Source organism: Amblyomma americanum, chromosome 2 (genome assembly GCF_052857255.1).
Source record: "Amblyomma americanum isolate KBUSLIRL-KWMA chromosome 2, ASM5285725v1, whole genome shotgun sequence".
Classification (NCBI taxonomy): domain Eukaryota; kingdom Metazoa; phylum Arthropoda; class Arachnida; order Ixodida; family Ixodidae; genus Amblyomma; species Amblyomma americanum.
This window is the reverse complement of record NC_135498.1, coordinates 35617379-35632534: the sequence shown is the minus strand read 5'-3', so window position 1 is coordinate 35632534 and position 15156 is coordinate 35617379. Positions and strand designations below refer to the sequence as shown.

General features: G+C 44.6%; 1 protein-coding gene across 14 annotated transcripts; it reads right to left on the bottom strand.

Moving 5' to 3' along the window:
* Window positions 1-432: 432 nt before the first annotated feature.
* Window positions 433-13172, bottom strand: LOC144120994 (uncharacterized). 14 transcript variants are annotated; one of them, XM_077653866.1, is made up of 15 exons: window positions 13031-13172; window positions 12744-12788; window positions 12554-12588; window positions 12357-12396; window positions 5415-5460; window positions 5217-5255; window positions 5010-5045; window positions 4795-4839; window positions 4506-4550; window positions 3928-3972; window positions 3641-3683; window positions 3040-3084; window positions 2751-2795; window positions 1387-1421; window positions 433-525 (listed from the first exon to the last, which is right to left on the bottom strand). In XM_077653866.1, the coding sequence occupies exons 8-15, from the start codon at window positions 4830-4832 to the stop codon at window positions 438-440; spliced, it is 384 nt and encodes a 127-aa protein (XP_077509992.1). In that variant the 5' UTR covers window positions 4833-4839; window positions 5010-5045; window positions 5217-5255; window positions 5415-5460; window positions 12357-12396; window positions 12554-12588; window positions 12744-12788; window positions 13031-13172; the 3' UTR covers window positions 433-437. The 14 variants fall into 14 exon arrangements, with proteins under 14 accessions (XP_077509992.1, XP_077509995.1, XP_077509993.1 ...); XM_077653869.1 differs by lacking the exon at window positions 1387-1421; XM_077653867.1 differs by lacking the exon at window positions 2751-2795.
* Window positions 13173-15156: the final 1984 nt, after the last annotated feature.

The window sequence follows — 15156 nt, the reverse complement described above, 5'->3', positions numbered from 1 at the left end:
TTTGTTAAACTGTGCGCATTTATCCGAATGCACGCTATCTCGTTGGCAGTGCCTGGGTTGGGCAATATTTGTGAAGATCCACAAAGATCGATTTGACGCCTGAACGTTTCAAACTATCATTAGACATTTTATCTCGACTAATCAAGTACATTAGGGTAATCTAACATCCACACAATTTCATTTGTGAAGAACGCTCAGGTTTTCTATCTCGGTCCAAGTTGGCTGGGACACCCAGCATCTGGGCCACCTAGTCCCGCAATTCGTGTAAAATTTGTTGGCCAACAGTTTGGCACAGGATGATATAAGATTCAGTTCCATGCAGTTTGAGCCTATCTCACGGCAGGGATCCAAACCGGCGACTTACGATGTCTCGACATCGCTGCCTCAGCGTCTGCTTTAATTTTTTTTTTAAAACAGGGTACTCAAAACCAATGGTTTTAGAGAACTTTATTCAATAAAAAAAAAGTGTCCCACAACTTGTGTAGTGAGCATGGCCTGGGAATGATACCGGCCAAATCCAGGTACCTGCGAAAGAAAATGGACGAACCTAAACATTATATGCAAAGTTTTAACATTAAGTGAAGCAGAGAATTGGCAAGCTGACAAGGCCACTCTATAGGAGGCTAGAATGTCTGCAACTATAATGCTGCCAGCCAAAAAGGTTGCTATGAGGGATGCCATAGTGAAGGGCTCCATATAAGTTGACTACTTGGCGTTCTTTACCATGCGCCGACGTTGCACAGTACATGGGCCTATAGAATTTCGCCTCCATAGAAATGCAACCAAGATCAAACCCGCATATTTCGAGCCAGCAGCTGAGCACCATAAACACTGAGCCACCACAGCGGCTAGTGAGAACTGAACAGTTTATAGAACAATTCGAATGTAAGCACCCTTTTCCATACAGCACACCCCTAAATAGAGCGAGCTTGATCAAAGCCAGTAGCACATCTGAAGAGCCTGACCGATCTTGCAAGTGTTCCACTAAAATGGCTACACAAATTCAAACAAGTCTTGCACGACAAATACGCACACCTGTCAAAGAATTCAAGTTGCAACCAATCTGCAAGTAACAGCTGCACCTACGGGACTGTATGACAATGCCAATACAACAAAAAGTGAGCGATATTGACCATGTACTACTGATGGCAAGAACAAGACCTAAAATGCAAGAGCACGTTAAACAGTGCACTAGAAATAAACGAAGTAACCACTGAAAATCAAAACCAATCCACTCAACTAGGACTGGGGCAGTATATATGGTCATCATAAAATAAAAACTAATCTGCACAAATGCAGCAAGTGCAAACATCTATAAAAAATAATGCAGAAACAACCAACTCATAAAATCTAGGGAAAGATCAAATAAAAATAAGGAATACCTACCAACAGCTGACTGCGATAAGTCGTACACGTGATACCTGGAAAAGCAACAGCATTGCATTACACAATGCACTGGAAATGAACTGAAGCAAAAAGAAGTCTAAAATAAAAGAGTCTAGCCCAGTTATAACGAAGCCACTTATAGCAAAATAAGCGATTATAACGAAGTGATTTCAATTTCCAATAAAATTTAGGCCCAATTTTAGCGAAGTAAATAACAGCGCATCAGCAGTTATATCAGCACATTTTTGCGTCCTTGAGGCAAATTTTTCCGCGAAAACAAGAGCAAAGCTCAGCTGACGACATCCTTTCATAGCATCGTCTGCTCTGCTGCGAAGCGAAAGGTTGCTTAACTGCATCGCCTGGCACACCGGTCTCGTGTTGCGCAGCCCTTGAACGGCGTCACGGCATAGAGCAAGCCGTGCAGGAGAGAAAAAAAATCTAAAGAAGTTTTTTTGATGACGTTCCGGAGAGCAGCAGTCTTGGCCAATCGCGGTTTTTGAATTTCTCTAGGGAAGTCGGCGCCACGGCCGGACTGGAGTCTGCAGGAGCTGTGGCAGCGCACGCTTCGTTTCATGTCGGTGCCGCAGTGTGCAAGGCACGGAGAAATCTCTGCAGCATTGTGCAAGTTGAAAGCGCGGCTCATTTCCATCGTTTTTGCGGATCGCTGTTTATTAAGACAAGAGTTATGCGACTTGATCTAGCTAGTGAACGCACAAATGAGCGCAGTGTCAGACAATTCGAGGTTGGGAGCACGGCGAATGCCATTGTGCGTTACATGCTCGCGCGTGACGCCATTGTCACTTGTTTTCTCCCGTATTGACACCATCAATCATGGTCTCCCGTCTTGTTCCGCTTCTTTTGATATTTCGTGACCGCTTCGCCTCAATGGACCACTTAGCTGTCCCCTTTCTCAGAACTGACTATGCTATGTCGACCCTCGCGAGAAAATGGGCTTCTGCCAAAGCAGCAGCGCCTGCCGGGAACGAAGCTGCCGCGATTGACGTCGCTGCAACAGCTGATGGTGCCGCCGCGACGGCCTGCTTGGAGCAGCTTTGGCACGGGATCACTTCTTTCAACGGCAATAAATCGGTATGACCATGCTTGTATTTTTCCCCTTAGTCCACATAAACGAAATAGCAGATATAGCGAAGTGATCTCCGATTCCCGTCAACTTTGTTATAACCGGGCTAGACTAATCAGAAAAACCGATTCCGCACACAACTACTAGGACTGGGGCGGCATATGGTCATCATAAAATAAAAACTATCTGCACAAATGCAGTAAGTGCACACATCCATTAAAAAGTAATGCAGTAGCAACCATAACATCTGGGGAAGGATCATATAAGAATAAGGAATACCTACCAGGAACCATTTACAGCTGACTGCGACAAGTCGTACACGTGATACCTAGAACAGCAACAGCATTGCATTACACAGTGTACTGGAAATGAACTGAAGCAAACAGAAATCTAAAATCAAACAATCAGAAAAACCGATTCCGCACACAACTACTAGGACTGGGGCGGTATATGGTCATCATAAAATAAAAACTATCTGCACAAATGCAGTAAGTGCACACATCCATTAAAAAGTAATGCAGTAGCAACCATAACATCTGGGGAAGGATCAAATAAGAATAAGGAATACCTACCAGGAACCATTTACAGCTGACTGCGACAAGTCGTACATGTGATACCTAGAACAGCAACAGCATTGCATTACACAGTGTACTGGAAATGAACTGACGCAAACAGAAATCTAAAATCAAATAATCGGAACAACCGATTCCGCACACAACTACTAGGACTGGGGCGGTATATGGTCATCATAAAATAAAAATTAATGTGCACAAACGTCACCCGCCGCGGTGGCACAGTGGTTAGGGCGTTTGGCTACTGATCCGGAGTTCCCGGTCTCGAACCCGACCGCAGCGGCTGCGTTTAGATGGAGGCGAAGCACTAAGGCACCCATGTGCTGTGCTATGTCAGTGCACGGGTATGACCCCCAGGTGGTCGAAATTATTCCAGAGCCCTCCATTACGGCACCTCCTTCCTTTCTTCTTTCACTCCCTCCTTTATCCCTTCCCTTACGGTGCTGTTCAGGTGTCCAACGATATATGAGACGTACTGCGCCATTTCCCCCCCCCCAAAAAAACTTATCTGCACGAATGCAGGAAGTGCATACATCCATTAAAAAAGAATGCAACAAAATAACATCTGGGAAAGGATCAAATAAAAATAAGGAATACCTACCAGGAGCCATTTACAGCTGATTGCGACAAGTCGTACACGATACCTAGAACAGCAACAGCATTGCATGACACAGTGTACTGGAAATGAACTGAAGCAAACAGAAATCTAAAATCAAACAATCAGAAAAACCGATTCCGCACACAACTACTAGGACTGGGGCGGCATATGGTCATCATAAAATAAAAACTATCTGCACAAATGCAGTAAGTGCACACATCCATTAAAAAGTAATGCAGTAGCAACCATAACATCTGGGGAAGGATCATATAAGAATAAGGAATACCTACCAGGAACCATTTACAGCTGACTGCGACAAGTCGTACATGTGATACCTAGAACAGCAACAGCATTGCATGACACAGTGTACTGGAAATGAACTGAAGCAAACAGAAATCTAAAATCAAACAATCAGAAAAACCGATTCCGCACACAACTACTAGGACTGGGGCGGCATATGGTCATCATAAAATAAAAACTATCTGCACAAATGCAGTAAGTGCACACATCCATTAAAAAGTAATGCAGTAGCAACCATAACATCTGGGGAAGGATCATATAAGAATAAGGAATACCTACCAGGAACCATTTACAGCTGACTGCGACAAGTCGTACATATGATACCTAGAACAGCAAAAGCATTGCATGACACAGTGTACTGGAAATGAACTGAAGCAAACAGAAATCTAAAATCAAACAATCAGAAAAACCGATTCCGCACACAACTACTAGGACTGGGGCGGCATATGGTCATCATAAAATAAAAACTATCTGCACAAATGCAGTAAGTGCACACATCCATTAAAAAGTAATGCAGTAGCAACCATAACATCTGGGGAAGGATCAAATAAGAATAAGGAATACCTACCAGGAACCATTTACAGCTGACTGCGACAAGTCATACATGTGATACCTAGAACAGCAACAGCATTGCATGACACAGTGTACTGGAAATGAACTGAAGCAAACAGAAATCTAAAATCAAACAATCAGAAAAACCGATTCCGCACACAACTACTAGGACTGGGGCGGCATATGGTCATCATAAAATAAAAACTATCTGCACAAATGCAGTAAGTGCACACATCCATTAAAAAGTAATGCAGTAGCAACCATAACATCTAGGGAAGGATCAAATAAGAATAAGGAATACCTACCAGGAACCATTTACAGCTGACTGCGACAAGTCGTACATGTGATACCTAGAACAGCAACAGCATTGCATTACACAGTGTACTGGAAATGAACTGACGCAAACAGAAATCTAAAATCAAATAATCAGAACAACCGATTCCGCACACAACTACTAGGACTGGGGCGGTATATATGGTCATCATGAAAAAAAGCATTACAGAAAAAAAATGCTACAAACCCTTGCTCTGTATCTGCATCAGGAACAGAAACCTCGCTGGGGAAAAAAAAAAAAAGAATTAACAGCAGCTCTAATTTTGGAAGTCTTCCACACGTTAAAATGACACATCAGAGAGGGCAAGTTAAAAATCTCACCATGGAAAAGGTATGAGATACTAATCATCATGCAATGCAAGTGATTTCAAAGTACATTAAAAAAAAAACTAACCTGTTGCAGTTGAATGGTCCCAGCCAAACTTAACTGCACCTGAAATACAGGATACTATATAAAACCTGCCACAAAAAGAAGACTTTTGCTGATAAAACTCAAATCAGGAAACAATGATAACTGAATCATCTCTTTCATACGAACGAGACAATAATTCATCACATGAAGGTAGCAACATTGATATGGAATATGACGCACCTGTGGCAAGATGGCAAGCTCATGAAACATGCAGTCACAGTCCCAACTGTAAAAAAAAAATGAAGTATAACCGCAAAGGTAATAACAAACAGTAGTTTGGATGCTCACTACCTTCAGTAAATTAGGAGTCCTCAAAAGGTTTCGGACATATGCTTGTCATTGTATCATCACAAGTCAAGAACACTGTCAACCACATTGGCCTCATTACTATTAGACTAAGGTGACAACAAATACTGAAGGCAATATGCAACGATTGTCCTGTAAATTCTCTAAACCTGGCTTTTCTGCAAAACCTTTTAACCAAGCCCTCGTCCACACTGCACTCTCCAAAATTAATAGGGATTCAGGCCCAACGCCCTTCCACCTCACTGGACAAGCACACAAGTGTAGGAAGACAAATCACACTGCTGCCCCCTCTGAAAGTCAAATTCTAGATGACCAAAAAGTGTGCGTTGAAGCAGCTATACACTGGCGCACAGCCACGCCGCGTCACTGCGGTACGCTGTTGCCGGACGCCATGACTGAGGTGCACATAGCAGACAAACTCCTGCTCCGCATGCATGTTTTCTTCGCGCATAACATTCAGATTGCAGTTTGGAATGCGCGCGCATCAGAGATTAGGCCGGTAGTCGCTGGGTGCGATAGCCACGCGTAACTACGTCGCAAACGGACGTCACTTCGATTGGGAAGCGCTTGTCAGCACTGCTCGAGCCGGCCGAGAAAACAGGCACCGCGACGTAAGTTGGTGCCGCCACCACGCGACAGCTTTTCTGTAGGCTGCCCAATCGAAGTGGCGTTCGACGTAATTACGTGTATCGCGCCCTATGACTACCAGCCTAATCTCCGATGCACACAGATTCCAAACGACAGTCTAAATGCGACACACGAAGAGAACATGCTTGCGGAGCAGGAGTTTGATACGTGCACCTAAATCATGGCGGCCCACGGCAGCACACTGCAGCGCCAGAGCATGCCACCTATACTGACATTTCAGAGCAGCTGCACTCCATTTCAATAAATGGCATGCCCATAAAGCAAATTCTGAAACAAATAATCAAGCTCCTAAGAAATTGACTCCTAGCCAAAATCCCAACAGCCTAGCCTGTCCTTTATGGGGCATCTTTCAATGTTGAAAACTCCACAAATTTTTACCTGGCAAATGCTTTTGATGTCTCAATCCTAAGGCTTGGCTTACACTGCTAAGTGTGTTTTCACTGCTTAAGTCTTCGACCCCACAGTCGGCATTCAGTGTCACGACAGCAAAACATGCCAGCAAAAATGGCAGGAGGTATTTTGAACGCCACTTCTGATATCTTGTGGATTAAAATAAAAGACAGGCCTAATGCAATAAATTGAAGCTCATATTTTTTCTGTGCAATGGCACACAGCCAAAGAAAGGAAGAAGGAAGAGAAGGACAAACGCAGCGCTGACTGACAACTGTTCGGCATGCGAGACTTAAGGAATAGGGAAGGTGCTAATTGCAAGGATTGCACACCGATGTTTTCGGGATTCTGAGCAGAAGCAAGTCAAAAATAACCCGTGAAACGATAGAGGCATACTATACTCAAAGAACAGGGTCAGAATCTGGCAGCGATACTTCGGTCATTTTGTATAATGCAGAAAATGCGTTCCTTTCTAAGTTTTTGCGATTAAGATGTGATGAGATTTTTTCTTCCTATTCTTTTTTTCCCCTTTCACGGTGTGCGCCTGCGCTGGTCTGACAGTATCTAAGCTGTGTGTGCGTCTGAAAAAACAGTCGTCAGTCAGCACTGTGTGCATCCTTCTCTTCTCCCTTTCTTTGGCCGTGTGCCGTTGCGCAGAAAAAAATATGAGCTTCAATCAAGAATACAAACTAGCCCAAGAACTAACTCTACTAATGCAAAAGCCCTGCTGTGTTCCCTAGCACTGCATTGCTACAGGCCTGTCCCACAGCAATACAAATCCAGCCTTACTGCTAATGTGGGAGCTTCCCTGAAGTCCTGAATGCCACCATGCGCCAGCTAATGCAACTAGTGCCGACAGTAATTTCTAATTATGGCATAGTTTGACCATTCATTTGGCTTACTGCACAGATATCAACTGCAACAAGCACTGCACCCAATCTCATAATTTACAGCACTATGGAAGCTGGGGACCTTCAGCCATTCAGGAGTGTGCGAGTCCGGCATATGCAGATATGGTTGGAACAGAGCAAACGGACGCTACGTACTGAACACAGAGTAACACTACGCACTTCTAAAACAGTGTACGCACACTTATGTACGTGAAACAAATGCATTTTGAGGGATGTTATACACCTGGAGACTCTACAATACAATCATTCTGTCAAAAAACCATCATTATCTGTAGACCTACGAGCACCAAAACTGTCACCAGAATTAAACATACATTGCTCATGGATTTTGCTATAAGAGGCAAGAGAAAATGAAAGCCAGATGCCCAATTTATGACCAGTGAACGAACCAAAAACTATAGCGACAACGAACCAACTTCGAAGCAGCACACCATCATGCTGGCAAAGCTGTTTAGCCTACTTCATCCAAGTATACATTAGGGGCACCACAGTTTTAATCGGTGCAAATTAATCTTATTTGCTCCGTTAATCCTTATACACTCCAAAAACTTGCACAAAGAATTATTGAAATTGAAGCATGCAAATGAAAGTCCACTTGGTAGGAAGTCTACAGACGGACAGTTTGGCAAGAGTAGTCCCTCCACGTACACGCCCAGAGAGAAAGCAGGGAAGAGTAACAGAACAAAGATGGTAGGACGGGAAGACTTTCTGTACTCGCGTAAAAAGCTAGCCGCATTCCTGTGCAACTGGCAACGTTTGTGCCGCTACACATTCTGAGTGGATGGCATTGCATAACTAACAAAGGGATATGCTAACTTGTTCACTTTTGATACAAGGCCCATAGGCAGCCCCACACAGTCCTCAAAAATTTGACGGTCCCAAAATTTACAAAGTTAATTTAAAGATATAATTTTGGCAATCACTGCACTGCTGCACAGACAACCGCCAAATTTGGTTGCAGCCTCAGAGACCCTACATGGGCAATTGCTGCTTTGCACAACCTCCAATTAAAAGCTGTGGTAGTACACAGTTGTGCCCTTTAATATGGATGTTGTTCTAGGGATCACACCATTTCAATGTATCTAAGCCTCATTAATATGGAAACTGTCCACGCAATGAAGAAGCTGAAAATACACGAGGCCCATGTATTTTAGTCCAGTCAATATGGACAGTCGCAGCAGAATCTCGACTGCCTCTACTACATGTTCTACACCTTGTGCAGGGCACCAGCAAAAGAGTGCGAACGAGCAAATAACAGTCATAGCTGCTTTACTGCGGTTTCATGCTCTACAGCGGTAAGATGCCAGATCGACCCGGCGTACCATTTGACATTACATGAATGCCTGTGAAAAGAAAAATCTCTGCAGATTTTGCTACGCTGAAAGCCATTCAGTTGCTGTCAGTTGCATACAGAGTTCTTGGGATGTGAAGTCTCTGTAGGAGATACCTCATCACACCACAAAGATGCCACCTCTCTCATCATGGATCTCCAAACCTATACAGTGTTATCCTGAGATCATGGCAAGCAGAATAATGCACCTGGAGCTTTCAAGCTAGCCTCATTCTCAGTTCACTGCCTGCCTCTACGCCCAGAAACAGGTCCCAATCAGTCTTTTCAGAATACGCTGTTTTCGTTTTAATATGGACACACTTAGGACACTTTTGCTCACGGACCAAAGTGTCCACGTTAACAAGGCATAACTGTGCTGTATGCATTAGAAGTTCACTTCAAGGGATGCAGTATCTATGAAGCCAATGTGAGCAAAGCATACCACTAATATTCCTTACTGAACTTTATGATGCTCCAAATGGACAAAGGCGAGCATTAGTGAGAGCTATGCCGGAAAGTGGCAACGAGGCTTGGCAATCATGAACAAGGGAGTTGCACTAACGTATCGCACAGGCATTAGTACAGTCTTAACAAAAATTTTAGCGAACTTTGTACAATTCAAAATGCTCCAAAACTTCACTAACAGTTACATTTAAGTGCAAAACGACACAATTTCACGAGTGGAACCATCGTTTGCGTACTATCACAAAGTAAAACTAGGATACCCTTACTACAAACAAAGGTTGATTAGCACTTTGCGCCTGTCATCTATCTGCGACTCCCAAAGAACAGACCAGAGATAAGAAACTGCAGATTATTGCTAGTACCTGTGCCCGCATGCAACAAGTGATAAAGTGGATGCAGAGAGCAAAACGCCCGTTCAGAATGCTCGAACCGCGTGCACCAGGCCGCTCTAAGCCAAGTGTGCAACATCTAGCGTTAACGCTGGTTCGAGACAAGCTGTGTGTGAGCGTGCGCGGACAAACCGGCTGCACTGTCAGTCTATTTGAGGCTTGCGGGCGCCGTCCGAAGTGCCGTCTGCTGTGCTAGCTGCGAAACTGAACAATGCGGGTATACACGATGTTTGGCTTTTTTCTGCGGAATCTCTTGCACCGCGGTTCCGCCCCTGCACTGAGTGATTCTAGCCAGTTCATGTGCAACGCTTTGCAGCCTTTGGGGGGTACCGAAATATGCATGTCACTGGTCAAGGCAGTATGGGAACCAAAAGTACGCAGTTAACACTCCTGACGTCTGAAGCAGGCAGCAAAGCCGCTCCAGCCAGCGAGCTGCGAAAAGAGTGGCAACGCTATCAGTATGGCCACCAATGCCCACACCCAACCCATCTCAAGCCAGGCGTTTTCGCTAGATGTCACGCACATAGCCCGGAGCGGCTCAGGAGCATGCAATTAGGGCATTCTAGAAAGAGTTTTGCCCCCTGTATATGTTAACCTCAGCGGAAGAGTAAACTCTGCAGCAGTTCCGAGACGTTGATTTTTAATGTCAACCATGCGCATAACCAAATGACGTGAAAAACAAATTATCCAAGATGCCATATCACCAGAGCTGGACACAAATGCCAATTGTATAAATTTGTTGCTTAATATGCCAGCTGTGGCACAGAATAGAACTGGCTCCCCACCATTCAGACCTTGATTTTGAATGCCCAACATGCACATAACCAAAACATTGCTCCACTAATGCAGTGGTGGGAATCACCAAGAGCATTTAAAGCTGGCTGTGCAGCAGGCGAAAATTCGATCTAGAGCAGCTTCGTCATGTTTTATAGCCGGAGCCAGAGACACTGAGAAGCAAGACATAAATGTGATTATATAGGATGTTTTACCTAATTGGTGTCAGTTTAAAAATGACAACACGCTGACTGCAGAACTGAATCAGTGTAGGGTTGCAGGCAGTCCTGACCAGGTCCGCATATTTTTAAATGCACCAAGCTTTCCAATTGCCTGACAAAAAAAATTAGTTAACTGTTGCATCATTAGCACTGGTGTAAACCTTTATATGCGAAAACTGAAGAGAAAGTTGAGAAATGCCCATTTCAGTTTTCTTCCGTTTAAATTTAGCGCTTTATATTTAAGCTTAAAATAATGCCTGCGAAATTTGAGCGTCACATGACTTCACTCCCGCGTCGCAACTGGCACCCTCAAACCTGCTCAGATTGAAGATCAGTTACGGAAAGCATCAATTAATAAGCAGGCCACCACCAGTCACACCGCAGGTCAGTAATCATTGCGGGATGAGCACGGGCACTTTGCTTTGGTAGCATTACAATGCTGCAGGAGAGTGCTCACGCTATGGCAGCCACCAAGCCACTCTAACCATACTGCACAGCACAGTTAATTTCCTGCACTCCAATATGGTTGTAACAAAGCTTTTTGCCACACATGCATGGCCTTTGCCTCCAAGAACAGTGTCATTTTCCTCCGCTCAAAGTCTTGGACCTGCCAGGCATGTACCACGCGCTTCACTGCTTTCTAAAATATTTAAGGGGCACTGACGATTGAGAAGTTGACCTTGTTCTAACGACAAGGGCGCCCTTTCACTAAAAACGGAGGTCTTATAAGCTATAAAAGGAAAAAAAAAAGCAGGTGTAGCCATCACCAGCAGACAAACTAAACAATGAGTCATCAGTTTTTTGGATGCAGATTCGAGAGGCTAGGCTACACCGCCATTTCAATCAAAACAGCGATAACAGTTATTTCGGAGTATACGGGAAGAGTTTGAATCGAGCTACACAAAACCTTTATAAATATTACATGCTTCTAATAAAGAGACTATTGGCATGATTTTCTTGCACAAAGATTAAAATTCAAATTTGTAATTGCGGGGTTACAGCGGGCATGAACGAGGTCCATGAAATAGAAGTATCAGCTGCAACACGTACGAAATGTTACTTATGGGCAAACATTTGCCCCACAGGACAGGAGATGGGGACTTAAGCACTATTTAAGGCTCCTCAAAAGCTTTTTTTTTTGCCTATGCACTGCCTATGTTCGTTTTGGACAATGTTGGCAGCGACGTCGAGGCATATATGCAAAGCATGCATGCCATAACAGTAAAGGGCTAACAAGTGAACTGGGGCAGATTTGGACTCCATACTTCACCTTTCTCTTCATACATCGAGAAGCAGACTCATGCATGCGCATTTTCAGCGGTTACCTGTGCCACCTCGGATTCGCTGCAGTTCTTGATTGCTGGAATGCCATTTTGGCACAGCATTGGTGCAATCTCATCAAAAATAATGGATTTGTAACAGCATGCCACACATTTAATGAAATGGCACAGGCTGGCGCAATTGGCGCAGCATTCCCACCACTGCTAATGACATCCAGGGTGAAAAAAGATTATCAAAGATGCCACGTGAGCAGAACTGGACACAAATGCCAATCGTAAAAATTTCTTGGTCATATGTCACCTTCGGCATGAAATAGAACTGGCTTCTGCAGACATCTGAGCATTTCAACAAAACGAGGCCTACATATCAATGCAGTTGACAGCACCTTAGCAAGAAACTACACATACCTTCGCAGAATTCAGCCTACACCAGCATGGTCAGTCCAGCCTGCAGAAACAAAGCGCATTTAGAACACCTCTTAAAAAATCCGAAAGGCGCTCGTAGACACGCACTCAGTACCGTTCATATCGTCACCTAAATCAGTGTGAGCTAGGATATTTCATCAGGTACTCTCGAGAAACGGGATGTAAGGACGAGTACTCACTATTCAGTATTTCAGCGATGAACCGGCACGTGGATCTGTGAAGCGAAGAAAACAAAAATTAGTCATGTCCAAACGCAAAGCACTCTATACTCGCAACAATTAGCATCAGTAAATTGTTCTCGTCACGTTGAGTAAGACAGGGATAATTCTCATCATTTGTAATCGGCATACGATCAAGAGTAATACGCACACACGTGGACGCCGGGCTCCGCCACGCTGAGCAGCCAAAGGTGCACTGAAAAATTCAAAAAAATACATTTCAGTACTATCACATTTCGTGAAACACGCAAAAAACGCACTGCAGGTTGAGAGAATCAGAGAGAACATTCCTTCAAAACAATTAGGAACAGGTCTGTGTTATATCATCACCACATGCCAGTCTGAACAAAGTAAGCCTGCCGAGCAGAAAAGAAATAAATGAGAAATTCGAAATAATAAACACATCTACTCTTAGCGCGACCAAAAAATTCGTCTTACCACTTCATTATTGCACCGATGAAGGCGGATTGCCCCGATGAAGGCGGATTGCACTTCGCAAACCGAGCTCGAGAATGAAAGAGCGTGCTAAGCAACGCCCGTACTGATCATCAGACCGCTAGCACTCCGAAAGCCCAACTGACCAAGCAAAAGCCCTCCAAAAGCTGCTTGACGACTAGGTGGATGGATGATAGTGGCTTTACTCTTTGTATCGGACGGTAGCTTGCGCCGCCTAGCCAATGTTTTCCCACTTGCTAATTTTTTTCTATTTCGTTTTTAAAATGTGTAATTTGACTATCTTTTTCTCTCCAAATTCACCCCTCCCTTCACATCCTCCACCAGTTTTCTAACCTCCCCTTTGTTAAAACCACACTTTTCTCATGCACTCGTCCACCTTTCGGGTTCTGTTCGTACATTTTGTGCTGACACTTCTAATGTAAAGATACTTGTGCACTTTTTTGACCACCTTCCATTTCGGCTAACCTGCCTACACTTCTTTGTCTGATTTATAGGCTTCATTACACTTTGATTTCATGCACAGGATGCATTACCGAATGTGAGGCGTGGTATCATAATTCCTCATGCCTATTCCATAGTGCTTTATGCTTCATAATGTCTGAATTCCTTTTACATTTGTCCTTCAGAATTCTTTCGTGCTCTTGCAGATATTTTTCTTTAACGCGAGAGCGTTAAGGAGCTCGTGTCGCAGAAAAGCCGGCGTCGTCGGCGTCTTCGGCCGTGAGCAAAAAATGGCGCATCTCGGCGGATACCTGAACCGCGCCGTAAGGGAGATTTTCCTTCCCTTACGGCGCGGTACGGGTGTCCACCGAGATATGTGAGACAGGCGTCCTTTCCTTAATCCAACAGGACACGTGTCGCGCCGAACGGGGTTTGGCGTTCCGTGGACTCGGCAGCGCTGCAACACGCTGTTGCGTCTCACTCCTAAGGACGAAGCTCAAGCGTCCTCCAAATTTTTTTTTTTTCATTTAGCCATATTCTTAAATTCTTTACATGGTCACTCTTAATGTCATATATTTCTAGTGCATAGAGTTTCTAAGTGTACAGTAAGAAACTCTATGTTCTAGTGTGTCCCCCGGCTGATCATTATATGCCATTATCCCAGACCTCTCTACTGAAATGAAGTCCTACTAGCTTGTCGCCCTCAGTGCCTTCAGTGGGTGTTGCAGCCATAGAGTTTCTTATAATAATGGTTTCCCACCATGGTTCTTACCATAGCCTCCCCTATTTTTTCTTTGTTCTTACTATGGTTTCTTTAGTAGCAGGAACTCCACGTTGCAGCACGACCGAACTGGAAAATTGTAGCCCAAAAAAGCCAGCCGTGCAACCAGGTCAAGAGTCAAGACAGTTGGTATCCAAAAAGTAGCCAACGAAATTGCCCTTTTTTTTTTGTTTGGAATTTAAACTCCAAACACATCAGTATGCTGCATGTGAGTGCGGGAAGGATGCCGCACACCTCCTGTACGCTTGGCTGCCATTTCGGCTACAGGAGAACGCGGGGAAATGTGTCGGTGCTCTCTTTGGCCGTCGACAGCGAATGGCGGGAAATGTGGAATCGGGCCGCAGCTGTAAACCGAGAGCTGTAACCCGTTTGTTCCCTGCATGTCCGTGTCTGTGAAAAACAATGCAGCGCAACGCATTGTGGTCAAGCCGTTGTCACGTCGCAGCGCGAAGTTCTGAAACTCAAGCCAGGCGCAGTACCAAGGCTTTTCGACGGCCTCCGGGCGTACTTGCCCAACTCAAATACGAGGTCTCGCTCGACACAGCAACAAAACCGTGCAAAACGTCGCCAGAAGCCGTTAGCTGGCCAGGGGGCAGTGGAGGCTGTGCCACTCTTGTGTACGATCCTCGCCGACGCATTTGCTGTCAAAATAATGCTGCTAACGCAGGTAAGTACTGTGCGCCTCGTAACAGACCTGCTCTACAAGGTCACAGCATGCCAGTGACACTCAAACGTGACGCAAACTGGACGAGCTGAATAATGTTTGCGTGCTTGCGTCTTTCGCGTCCGCGGTGCTGGGATGACTGTAAATAAATTTATAGCGGCTGCCTAGCTGCCAAATGACGAGCGCCGATAGCGAAAGAGAGAGAAAGGAATTTTGATGAAA

What these genes read in the sequence shown, in the direction of transcription:
- LOC144120994 (XM_077653866.1), bottom strand. Translation starts at nt 4,832, where the DNA reads ATGTACGACTTGTCGCAGTCAGCTGTAAATGGTTCCTG. An exon ending in TCAGCTGTAAATGGTTCCTG is followed by an intron (nt 2,796 to 3,039) that starts GTAGGTATTCCT and finishes TTGCTGTTCTAG; the next exon opens with GTATCACGTGTACGACTTGT. An exon ending in CTTATCGCAGTCAGCTGTTG is followed by an intron (nt 526 to 1,386) that starts GTAGGTATTCCT and finishes TTTCTTTCGCAG; the next exon opens with GTACCTGGATTTGGCCGGTA.